Source organism: Carassius auratus, chromosome 30 (genome assembly GCF_003368295.1).
Source record: "Carassius auratus strain Wakin chromosome 30, ASM336829v1, whole genome shotgun sequence".
In the NCBI taxonomy this organism is placed as follows: Eukaryota; Metazoa; Chordata; class Actinopteri; order Cypriniformes; family Cyprinidae; genus Carassius; species Carassius auratus.
The window spans coordinates 1,627,325-1,640,756 of NC_039272.1; the positions used below are offsets into that span (position 1 = coordinate 1,627,325).

The following is a 13,432-nucleotide window of genomic DNA, read 5'->3' on the forward strand; positions in this document are numbered from 1 at the left end:
TATTTAGTCAGTTATTCAAGTTCTCCATTCTATTAAATTTGGGGCTACTCTGGGAACTTTTTCCATTGGCTCTTTGTACACCGCAATAGCTCCCTTCATTCTACTCTCATTCCATTGATTTAGCTTCTTATTTCTCTCATTTCCCTCTCTCTCTCTTCCTCACGCTTTCTGTTGCCATCTCTTTTCCTGATGCTTTGATGCCATTGTTTTCTGTAATACATTTCATTGAGTTAATTAAAGGCCATAGATATTTTCATATTTTAGCTTAGAGTCTGCGTGTACAGGGTGTGCATGGACAAGGTGTGCGTGTACAGGGTGTGCGTGTACAGTGTGTCTATGTACAGAACATTGTCAGTTGTTGAAAAATAAATAATAATAATAAAAATGTCAACACTACATATTTTGTTACTTTAAGAGATCCCAAACATAATTTGACAGATTTATGTCCTTAACATTAATCTAGTCAGAATCCTTTGTCCCTGACCTTATTATGCAATTGCCAGGGGAGCTTCTTGATTAAAAAGTCCCCCACCCCTTTCTGTGTAATTACCCCCATGAAGTCATGTGATTTTAGACAGATGACATCCATGCTAAAATTATAGTAAAATTCCTGTTGATTACACTGGAGTTACCTGAATTCACCCTACACATATCTTGCTAACCACAAACAAATGCCTTTCAGTTTGAGTCTGTGGAATTTGGGATTAAATGATTCTGCAGCGATTTGTACAAATACAGACATGTTTGCGAATAAAAATGTTCTGTTCTGCATTCATATACAGTGTTGGGGTAACGCATTAGAAGAAACTAGTTACATAATCAGATTACTTTTTTCGAGTGACTAGTAAAGTAACGCATTACTTTTTAATTTACAAGAGAATATAGTTTATCATCTAATAGTAATAGTTACTTTTTCAAAAAGTATAGATGCATTGTTTGTGCTGTGTGAACATGATGTAGTTCTAGAATAAATGTGACTGTGCATTAATTAATCCCACTAAAACAAAAACAAAAAAAAACAGATTAGGTATTCACCAAAATGAATTAAAACAGTGAAATGCAAACTTTAGAATATGATGCAAACCTGCTATAATTAAATGTTAAATTAAACAAATGTATCTAATCCCATTTTATTAACCAGTGTCTTTGCTGATGACCTTTGATGATACTTTGGTACGTGCTAATAAGCAAAAATGACTTTAGATTAACTATTGTGCTTTGTTTTTTGTTTTTGTTTTTTTGAAGTGTTGAACCTTCTTCTCCTGTGTTCTACTGTACCGACGTGAATTTACTTTTCCTTCAGGTTTATTCATTATACTTTTTGGTGTGAAAGAGCTATTACATTTGCAATACATATAACTTTTTATATTACAAACAATCAAGCCCTGCTCATATTTAAAAAGTAACTTAAAAGAAATGTAACATTACTTTCCATAACTAAGTAACATATTTAGTTTACATAATTAGCTTTTTTAAGGAGTAACGCAATATTGTAATGCATTACTTTTAAAAGTAACTTTCCCCAACACTGTTCATATATCATAAATTGCTCATGCAAAAAAGAATCCGTGCATAAGTGGTTCAGGTGACACACGTGCATTTATTGACGTCTAGTTTGAGTATATCTTTTTCGGTTCATTTGGATTTCGATACTTCATTTTTGCAGTTTACAGAATTTAACGTCCCCCCACACACACAACTACCAACGAACAAGGCCCAGTGCAATTAATTAATGTGTACAGGATTTGAAAAAAAATCGCAAATGTGCTCTGCCCGATTAATAATTAAAGTTTTAGTAGAGTTTCTTTCATGACGTTTTTTTTTCCAGTCTACAGAAATAAGCTGAGTTTTTCCTCCTTTTTTTTCCCATCCGCTTAGCTCTTGATCTAATATATGCCCCCTTAGCTTTTCTCATATAAATTTCATCCAGCTGTGATTGCAAAAGTAATAATCTTGATCTATCTTGACCGATCTAAAATTGTATATACTGCAGTTCTATGACTGTAATTCTTGATATTTCATCATAAATATTTTGACAATAAGCGACACAACCAATGACTTTACAATTAATTTAGTCAAATGTGAACATTTTGTTTAGAATTTCATAAATGGTTTTTAACATAATGTACAGTATGTAGTGAAGGACAGCACATAATGTCTTAAATAATACATGTTTACACACCTTTGTGCAAACCTTTCTGTTAAAATCAACACAATGAATGAGTAAAAGTTAACAAAAAACTTTATCCCAGGACTCACCCATTAATACGTAAATTCACAGTTGTCATGAAGGGCAAAATTAGCTATATAGACCAAAATCATTTTTTGAAACCAGCTGTAAACATGTTTTTTTTTCTGCTGTAAAATTGGGCATTTTAACATGGAGAGTCTATGGTACTGACTCCCTTTTGCAGCCGATGAATTACAGTTTTAGTCACTTCCTTGTTGGCTTCACCAAAGAGAGTCGCTCGGGATTTTTGGCTTGATGAAAACCAAAGCGAGCCAGCTGGGGCTAGAGGAGAGGTTATGAACAAAGGCAGATCATGTTGTGTCAAGATGAGTTCATGCAAATCAGCAATGAGATGTCTGGAATACGGAAACATTATACTGAAGGTTTTGTTGAGTGAAGAAAAAAAAAAAAAACTTGTTTCAGTATGTACTTGATCCTATTTAAACATGCGCCCAACAGTTTCTCTTATTTACAGAGGTCTTGTAATTTCTTAGAAGTGAAAGAGAGAATGTCAACTGTAAAATGAAACTTCTTACATTACTAACATGACGGATATATCAGTCTTACCATTTTCATAATTTATCACTTTGGGTTTGTCCATTAGTTGACTGAATACACTCCATAGGTTAGATAGAATTTTAGGCAGATTAAGTTGATCGTTAGCTATAGTTTTTGCATTGATGTACTGTATGAAGGTCCTATACATCATGTCATTTTCACAACCCACTACTTTCAAAACTGTTGTTTAACTATACTACAATACTTCTGTCCTAGTCTCATTTTCATTCCTGTCCAAAATTAAATGATCCTACATGACTAAGCATTCATAAGAAAATGAATATAAAGTAACAGATTTAACCCTTAGAAGCTTTTCTAAATATGTGTGTTTGCTACAGTATTTGGATGTGTAAGAAGATCAATGTAACACTTCAAATTAATGCAACAGGATTTAAATTTTTATGTACATTAAATTTGATAAGTAAATTCCCTCAGAAAAAAATGTGATCAGCTTCACTTTATCATTCATGTTCTGTTACTATGTTTCCTCACAGACTTATTTTTTGGGGCTACAACCCGCTCTCGTTCGGGTAAGTTTTTTTCCCCTCTCAAATGTGACCACACCCATCAAAACATTCTTTAGTAAATAGCTATGAAACACAATCAGTTAATACTTTCTTATTACTGTTTCTGGAAATAAAGTTTCTGTAAAAATTCTGTTTCTTTGTAAAGGCAGCATGCATGCTTAAAAGAGATCTGATTTAAAAAAAAAGATAATCAAAGAAGGGATGCAGTTTTTCTGCATTGTAACTTTATCTCTGTTTCAGATATAAAGAGATAAGATTATGCCCCAAGTAAGTACTGTCACTGCTCATAATCTTTCAAAACATACACCCATATCATTTACAGGAGCACAAATACACATTAATGTACATACTGTTCTCTCAAACAATACAACAAGCAGTACATGAGTTCAAACTATTCCAAAATATTTTAAGAATGATTTGTGTGTCACAGGATGTTCTTGAATGCGGTTTATGAATGGAGATAGTAAATAGCATAGAACACAAAAAAAAAAAAAAAAAAAATAGACTTTTTTTCTGTGTAAAGGTGTGAACATTTATTTTAATAAAAGAGAATCGTACTTTCCCATCTTAATAGCAAATTGACTTGTGGGGATTTAAAGAGTTAGAAATATATTGAGTTGCGTTTAACCCAGAAAATTCCTTTTACATTCTTAAACAACTGATAAGGCTTTGTTTAAATGTAAAAAATTTTTTATCAAATGAATGTAGTAGGCCACTATATATACTCTGTAAACATTCAAATACGCTCACATACTTGCCTATAAATACTTGCCATTGCCCACAATTAACGGTGCAATAGATTTTGGAAAATGCTAACATTAGCCCAAAGCGAATGTCCCCCCCTCCCTGCAATCGCAGTCCAAAACCATGCCCCTGAACGCATTTATGCCACCAGAGACAACATTAATACAATAGGCTACATCACTGGTTTCCAATTCCAGTCCATTTTCTGAATTGAAGTAAACCCCTGCTCAGGGAGTAGGGAGCAATGAACACAGTGTAGGGATCATATCGATTGGAACACAGTTAATTCATGTAGCTCGAGTTGGTCATCTGAATCATCATTGTAATCTGTGTGTTGGTCATCCAAATTGTTTGTTAACCAAGTGAGTCATGTGTGGGAGATCACCGGAATTGGGAACCGCTTGGTTACATTGTGTTATTAACCAACGAGAAAACTTTAAAAGTACTACAATACTAGGAAGGAAGGTTGTTGACGTTTGCCTGCCATTCTAGCTCTGATACATACGTTGACAGGCAGGTAGGAAAGCTATTTAAAACACACATCCCGAGCATTTTGATTGGATTTCTTGGTCCTACACCTTCCACAGAATATAGATAAATATACAGATAAATAAATTTAAACCATTTAACTTATTGATTGCTATCGGGATGTGAAGAGACTTTCGAGCAGTATAACAAAAAGAATTCTGAAGTCAATCACCTATTGCACCTTTAATATGGTAGATTACATGTTAGTTGTTATGTAGCTCTATCACACACACATGTTCTTTTTGTCTTGCAACTGCACACATTTTTTTCAATTGCTAATGGTGCTTTACTGTGGAGTAAGAGTTCTGTGGACAAGTAGAATAGAATATAATAGAAACATGCAAACCACAACAAACACAACAAAAGTTTTAAAGGGGTCCTATTGTGCTCTTTTACAAAGTCTTGATTTTGTTTTGGGGGTGTACAAGAAAAGACTCTCACACTAGGTTGTTCGAAAAACGAAATTTTCACATATTTTACATTATTACAACACCTCTGTCCCCAGTCTGGCATGAACGGCTCAAATAGTTGCTGCATCTAATCAAAGCCCAGCTTCTGAAATATGGAACGTGCTGTGATTGGTTAGCTGGGCCAGGGTGTGTTGTGATTGGCACAACTCTGCGCCTGGTCAGGGAATGTCATGCCCAAGTGATTTTAACCCGGATGATTGTTACCACTCTAAGTTTGTCTGCCTTGGGATAGCTCACGTGTTTCCAACATAGTGATAATACTCACTGTCTTCTGTAGTGCAGCCCAACCAGGTCTCAATATTTATGATATCACAAATCCCGGAAAATATGTTGTAGTCCAAACGAGTTGTTCCTTGTGGTTTTTAAAAAGTGATCTAAATAAAATACCAAATAGACTTAATAGAGCTTTTTAACATTGCAGATCTTTTTTATGCTCAAAACAGCAATAGTACAGAATAACTAAAGTTGAATAATTGAAAAAGCGTAATAGGACCTCTTTAATATTAAAGAAAGCAGTTATTCACTGAATCTTTATCCCATTTCTTAGCCTAACACAAGAGCACCAGGAAAACTCGAACTTGCAGTCACCACAAGGGTGAGTACAAATATGTTCATCAACAGTTTTGCTCTTATTTATTTTGATGTTTTTGTGGAGTTGTTGTACAGTAAGCCAAAGCTCATATATGTAATTAGCATCTTTATTTTTTATTTCTTCAGGGTTTTTGTCATTCACAACATTTCTTTATATTGTTGAATTTCTTACCCTCTTTAAGATCAAGTGTGCAGATGTGTAGCCTGTCTTTTGTCTTCTTGTCAGATTTTGTTTGACACAACTTGACACAATTTTGTAATATTGTTATTAAAATCGTTGCTAGTTGGTTTGGTTCATGACTTTTAATTATTTATAATGAATGTGAAAAATATATCTGAAACCAAGGCTTCTAAAAAAAGGGCAAGGGCACTAAATAAAGATATAAAAGAAATGCATATGAGTCACTACAGAGGACCAAAGAATGTGGGAAGGTGTGTATGGACTGAGTAACTCTGAGGTAGCCTATTGAATAGCTTCATTCACGTAGCTCGAGTTGGTCATCTGAATCGGGTGTGTTAACTAAGCGAGTCATGTAAAATATATGTATGAGCACTGGAATAGGGAACCGCTGGGCTACATTGTGTTATTAACCAACGAGAACATTTTAAAGTACTACATTACCAGGAAGGAAGACCAGGTTGTTGACATTTGTCTGCCATTGTAGCTCTGTCTGCACAGCATGTGTGAATGGGCTAATGACGTATTCTGTCTGCGCGAACAGTGTGCGCAGAGGTATGCAGATACATACGTTGACTGGCAGGTAGGTACGAAAGCTATTTAAAAAACACGGACCAAGCGTTTTGATTGGATTTCTTGGTCCTACACCTTCCACTGAATATAGATAAATATACAGATGAATAATTTTAAACCACTTAACTTATTGATTGCTATCGGGATGTGAAGAGACTTTCAACCAGTATAACCAAAAATAATTCTGAAGTCAATCACCTTTAATATGGTAGATTACATGTTAGTTGTCATGTAGCTCCATCACAACATGTTCTTTTTGTCTTGCAACTGCACATCTTTTTTTTTCAATTGCTAATGGTGCTTTACTGTGGAGTAAGAGTTCTGTGGACAAATAGAATAGCATATATAGAATATAATAGAAACATGCAAACCAACAAATGCCACAAAAGTTTTAAAGGGGTCCTATTGCGCACTTTTACAAAGTCTTTATTTTGTTTTGGTGTGTACAAGAAAAGGCTCTCACACTAGGTTGTTTGAAAAACGAAATTTTCACATATTTTACATTATTACAACACCTCTCTCACCAGTCTGGCATGAACGGCTCAAATAGTTGCTGTATCTAATGAAAGCCCAGCTTCTGAAATATGAAACGTGCTGTGATTGGTTAGCTGGGCCAGGGTGTGTTGTGATTGGCACCACTCTGCGCCTGGTCAGGGAATGTCATGCCCAAGTGTCAACCTCCCGCTCGCTTTCATGAAGTCAACACAGAAGTGACGCATGTTTACAGCCTGGATAAAAAACTTATTTTGGTCTATATAGCTAAGTCAACACAGAAGTTATGGATGTTTAATGCATTTTTTTTTTATAACTAATACATTTAAATTATATTAAGCCTTAATGGGCTGCATAATTAAGGGCGTGGCCACTTGAGTGACAGGTGGATTGCCACTGCTGACTAGGTGGGTGTGGCTTCAGCAACCAGCTTCTGCCTTTATCCTGGAGTGACGCGCTGCCAAGACGTCTGCTTTGTCCACTTTGAGCTTCTGAAACCCTCTTCAGAAATCTACGGGTGACGTCAGGGACACTATGTCCATTTTTTTTATACAGTCTAAGGTCATGCCCTTTACCATAGCTGCCAGCTGCAAGTTTCAGTGTAAATACTGAATCAAAATCAAATCAATTTGAGCGTGATTTTAACCCAGATGATTGTAACCACTCTAAGATTGTCTGCCTTGTGATAGCTAGAGTGTCTCCGACATAGTGATAATACTCACTGCTTTCTGTAGTGCAGCCCAACCAGGTCTCAATATTTATATCACATCACAAATCCCAGAAAATATGTGTTGTAGTCCAAATGAGTTGTTCCTTGTGGTTTTTAAAAAGTGATTTAAATAAAATACCTAATAGAGCTTTGTAACATTGCAGATCTTTTTTAGGTAACACTTTAGAATAAGGTTCCATTAGTTAATGTTAGTTAATGTATTAATTAACATGAACAAACAATGAATAATACATTTATTACTGTATTTATTCATCTTCGTTAATGTTAGTTAATGAAAATACAGTTATTCATTGTAAGTTCATGGTAATTCACAGTGCATTAACTAATGTTAACAAGCACAACTTTTGATTTAAATAATGCATTAGTAAATGCTGAAATTAACATGAAGTAAGATTTATAAATGCTGTAGAAGGATTGTTCTTGCTTAGTTCATGTTAACGAAAGTAGTTAACTAACATTAACTAATGGAACCTTATTCTAAAGTGTTACCCTTTTTTATGCTCAAAACAGCAATAGTACAGAATAACTAAAGTTGAATAATTGAAAAAGCGTAATAGGACCTCTTTAATATTAAAGAAAGCAGTTATTCACTGAATCTTTATCCCATTTCTTAGCCTAACACAAGAGCACCAGGAAAACCCGAACTTGCAGTCACCACAAGGGTGAGTACAAATATGTTCATCAACAGTTTTGCTCTTATTTATTTTGATGTTTTTGTGGAGTTGTCGTACAGTAAGCCAAAGCTCATATATGTAATTAGCATATTTATCTTTTATTTCTTCATAAAAATATTATAATGTTTTTTTGTTCAGGAGCATTTATAAAAATATAGAAATTTTCATTCTTTCTAAATGTGATGTAGCCTATATACTGTTGGTACAAATAAAAAAGAAACCGACTCGACTGAATAAGCAGGCTGTGCACATGACACTTTATTTCTGTGTGACTGATTTTCATTTCTGATAAATTAATTCATTATGATCAATGTATCACTTATCATTGTAAAACATTGATGCTTTTGGATTGAAATCTTTAACAAAGCATGCAAACAAACAGCCGCTTTTGTGACTTATTTCTTTGTTTTCTATTCTATTGTATTAGTCCCACCTGGCCCGTTTAAAGCACAGTGCTTTAAATGACAAGACTAGAAAGAGCAGTGAATGCAATGACTTTTCTGCTTGAAAGCAGATGTTAACAGGCAACCAGTGAAACTGGTAGAGTTTGGGTGTGATGTGCTGCAGACGTTTAACTTAATGTCAGTTAAGACATTGTGATGTCAATATCCCTGTTCAGCCCACAGTAAGACACACCATTCACAGACATTTGAAAGTAAGCAGGAGGTCAGGACAGTTTAAAATAATTTCTGATTGCAAACTTTGACTATTGGAGATGAATGCAATGTGTCACAACTGATTATTTTACACTGTCATTATTTTATTCTACAGGCTTTCATACAATCAGCCCAGTGTAGTTGGGTAAGAACATACACATACTTAACCTTTTTATATTATTTATTGATGTTTTAATACTATCTTGCATTTCATGCACATGTTTATTTGGTCTTTTAAAACAGCCTCGATGGCAAAGTTATTGCCGTGACACCATGGTTAGCCCCTATTGTATGGGAAGGAACTTTTGATTCAGTCCTGATTGATTCAATCTACAAACAACAAAACATCACTATTGCAACCACAGTCTTCGCTCTTGGAAAGTGAGTTTTTTTTTTCATCTCTTCCTCTTATCTTCATAGGCTTTGAATTTAATTGTAGCATTTAATTGTAAGAGTCAGACAATTAACAAATATGACATATCACACATTTTTTGTTTGTTTTACTGTTTTTGAGAGAAAAATAGGTCTAGATTTATCTTCTCTGTGGTGTTACCAGTTTTTCCTCTGAAACTGCATGCCAATCTATTTATCTAATGATAGATCCTGTTCCTGGAGTTTAGCTCAAACTCACCTGAACCAGCTAATCAAGATTGTCAGGATCACTAGAAACTCTTGGTGTATTCTTCTTTGCATGAAACAATTCATACAAAAGATTAAAATCAGCACCATAGCAGATTCATAGCATGAACAAGGGCTCAGGGTGGTCCATTAAAACCCATTATACAGGCTTCACCAGCAGTGGGCACTCAGCAGTGATGGACATCCAAGTCCACAAGGGCGGAGAGTTAGCAAGGCAAATGTTAAAAATTTTAATTTAGAACATTTCCAGAAAGCAAGTGTGTTGCATAATAACCATAATGACCTCAATGACCGACATAACTTTTAAGGTATGTAGCCATAGCAACTTACTCTCTGATCAAACCTACTTTTAAAGACTTAGAAGCATCAAAAAACAATAATTATTGTTGACTAGAATATATGCAGATATGCATTCAAAAAGTAATAAGCTAACCATGGTTTCTTGAATATCCTGCTTTTCCTCATGTCTGAGCCAATCCCCACATTACAAAAGGCAGGTGTGTTCGAACTAAATTCTCCAGAAAACAGCAGAATTAGACACTGTTGATCTAATGTTTTGTATGGTCTCAAATGTACAGCATATACAAGTTTGCCCTGGAGCCTCCTTATGGTGAATACATTGCCAAAAGGGTGTAAAAAAAAACGAAAGGATTTTTCGTTTAAGTCATTGCTTTACATTTCAGCCCCTCTTTTTCCCCCCCAGGTACACACAGTTTCTTAAAGTTTTCCTGGAGTCGGCAGAGCTGAATTACTTTGTCGGATTTCGTGTGCATTATTATCTGTTCACCGATCATCCAGAACAGGTTCCTACAGTGAAACTGGGTCATGGTCGTCAACTGACGGTGTTGAAAGTGGCTAGTTCTAACAGATGGCAGGAGATCACTTTGCGCAGGATGGAAAAGCTGGAGAAACTGATCGAAAGTAGATTGGTCAATGAAGCCGACTATGTTTTCAGTCTTGATGTGGACACAAAGTTCTACGGCCCATGGGGGGCAGAGTCTTTGGGTCGTCTTATAGGTGTGATACATCCTGGTTACTATCAAACAGCGCGTCAACATTTCCCATATGAGCGCAGACCCCAGTCTCAAGCGTACATTCCTGTTGCTGAGGGTGATTATTATTATGGAGGAGCTGTGATCGGTGGCTCAGTGAAAGATGTACATAAGGTTGCTAAAACCTGCCGGGAGCAGCTGGACATTGATGCAGCTAATTCCATTGAGGCGGCATGGCAGGAGGAGTCTCATTTAAACAAGTACTTCCTGTATAACAAACCCAGCAAGGTGCTCTCACCAGAGTATCTGTGGCAGGACTTCAAACCTCACACAAATGAAGTCAAAATCATTCGCTTTTCTCAAGTTATTAAAAACTATGCCGCAGTTCGTCCAAACCCATAAGAGCTGTTAACTGAAACGTACATATTTATGCACTTTATCTGTAATTCGTCTGTAAACACCCGTCAGGCATTCATGTAAATGTAACAGAAGTTTGTAATTGACTAACAAAACCTGTGGCCAAATGTTTTTTCCTCAGGTGTTCATCAACATTTTTATTGGTCTTATCGCAGGTTATTTAGATGAAATGCATAACATTGTAGAAAAAGAGATTTACAATTCAATTGAATCAATGAGAAATAAAACAGTCTGTCGTTGTTGTCATACTTTAACAGCATGAATGCCCTATCAGAGGTATTTCTTCCCCTCACCACACTGCCATAAAGAGTTGGCAACTGATCCCAAATGCTGGTTATCTGGATACTCACTTATCAGTACATTTGCAAAGACAAAAGAGAAGGCAAAGAAAAGGTGCTTTGTGCATCGAAAACCAACAATGCTGAAAGATTTGAATGATGTTTTTCATTTAGTCAAAATAAGAGCGTGTTGTTGTATATATCAAATTCTGAATTTGTATGTTTGTGAGAGATTTTTTTCACATTTATTCTCATTTTTATCACCTTGATTTTGGTCATATGAGTTCTATCTCGAATGTATGTGTTTTATAACCCTTATGCTGTTCTAAGCAAAGTCTTGGTGTTAAAATAAAATCAGAACAACAACTGTTTGGACTTACAAATTCCTGCCAGATAAGACACTACAGTGGCCGAGAGAGCTGAGTGCGCTGCAAATTAATAGGTATGTGTACAACTGTAGTTATGGTAATTGGTTGTGTTGCGTGTATTTGCAGCACATTTATGTATTTGATTGCGATGTGTGATGTGCAGCACAACTGCAACTTGCTTTATTTATTTGCACGGGTTTTATTTAAAATGCAAAGTAACTTGTAAGACTAGTCTAAGCAGTTCATGAACACTGGCTCTTTACGCTTTTTAATAACTGATACTGCTGCTGTTTAGAAAAAGTTTTCACTTGAACACTGTTAACACATTAAAAGCTAATCTGAACTAGACACTTGAAAGCCAGTGACAGCTGATACTATTAATCTCCAACCAGTGTCATGAATATGTGACAAATGTAGTATTTTAAGTTCTCTTTCTGGGTTTATGTAACCATAACTGTGTTTTTTCTCAATCCATTCAAGTCTTGCCAATCTAAATTATAAATAGTACGTTCAAAGTCAAGATTTTGAGATGGCTTTTAAGATTACTAAATCCCAAAACGACCCTCTATTGGATCACCACATCTTGTAAAAGAATCAGGCTATCATTGAGAGGGATACCATCGTGGCATTTTATTACATGGCCAAACATTACTCTTAGCCCAAATAGCAGACTTTAATTTCATCGTGCCTCATTAATTGGTTTATATGCTTTATTTGCTTTGGGTTTCATTAAGTGCTTTGGAAAGAATCTCAAAGCTCATTTAGAGTGTGCCAGGTGAAAATCCCCCATGAGCCAACACACAATAACACTGACATGGAAATACTTCCCATCTGGGAATAAGTATAAAGCACTGGGAGGAACAAATAAGGCCAGATAAATTAAAGCACTAAATGTATAAAGTCACTTCCTAACGTCTAACTGTATTATTAACTAAAATTATATATATATATATTATTCTTCTGGTATGTTTAAAGCAAATATAGTTTAAACTTATTTATATTTCTCTCATTAAACACTGACCTTCCCAATGCTATAACAGCTGATCAGTTTTTGTTTAGTTTTTTCATGAGAAAATTTTATGCAAAGCAGTGAAAGTTTTATTGATCTTATAGAAATATCATTGAAATTCAAAGTAAGTTCAACTCTATATATTAAACAAGCTAACAAATACTGACCTTGTGAGTTTTTTTTTTCATATTTAAATTGCTATCAAACTTTGAATAAAGGGACTCATGAAAGTATTCAAATGTGTTTTTACTTGAATTTCATGTCTGTTTGCATTATAAATGTCTTGCTTGTTGTAGTGCCAGGATATATTACATTTAGTGACACTGGTCTAGATTGTATTTCTGGTATTAAAGGGATTGTTCAGCCAAAAAGGAAAATTCTTTCTTTAATTACTTACCCTCATGTCGTTCCAAACTCGTACATTCATTTTGATGAAATCTGAGGGCTTTCTGACCCTGAACAGCAATTGAACTGACATGTTCAAGGCGCAGAAACAAAGGAAAAACATGGTTAATTAAGTACATGTGACATCAGTGGTTCAACTGTAATTTTATGACGTTACGTCAAAGGTATTCAAATTAATTTTAAGGAGATGAACAAAGGTCTAACAGGGATGGACCGGCATGAGGATGAGTAATTAAAGACATAACACTCATTTTTGGGTGAACTAAACCTTTAATTTTTCAAAACTGAATTAAGAATGATCTTTACTTAATTTATTCATTGTTTGCTGCAATTGTTTACATGCTGCCTAAATTTCTAGATGATGTGCTGATTT

General features: G+C 35.1%; 1 protein-coding gene across 3 annotated transcripts in view; it reads left to right on the forward strand.

Moving 5' to 3' along the window:
* The window catches only part of LOC113048790 (globoside alpha-1,3-N-acetylgalactosaminyltransferase 1-like), a 21,054-nt gene extending 9,408 nt beyond the window's left edge, over positions 1 to 11,646 (forward strand). Inside the window, exons 3-9 of one of the 3 annotated variants that reach the window (XM_026210642.1) lie at positions 3,283 to 3,318; positions 3,556 to 3,582; positions 5,605 to 5,652; positions 8,236 to 8,283; positions 9,067 to 9,096; positions 9,195 to 9,332; positions 10,294 to 11,646. In XM_026210642.1, the coding sequence (XP_026066427.1) occupies positions 3,283 to 3,318; positions 3,556 to 3,582; positions 5,605 to 5,652; positions 8,236 to 8,283; positions 9,067 to 9,096; positions 9,195 to 9,332; positions 10,294 to 10,984 (1,018 nt within the window). In that variant the 3' untranslated portion in view covers positions 10,985 to 11,646. The remainder of the gene's footprint in view (positions 1 to 3,282; positions 3,319 to 3,555; positions 3,583 to 5,604; positions 5,653 to 8,235; positions 8,284 to 9,066; positions 9,097 to 9,194; positions 9,333 to 10,293) is intronic. The other 2 variants (XM_026210643.1, XM_026210644.1) reach the window with 2 other exon arrangements.
* The last annotated feature ends 1,786 nt before the right edge of the window (positions 11,647 to 13,432 follow it).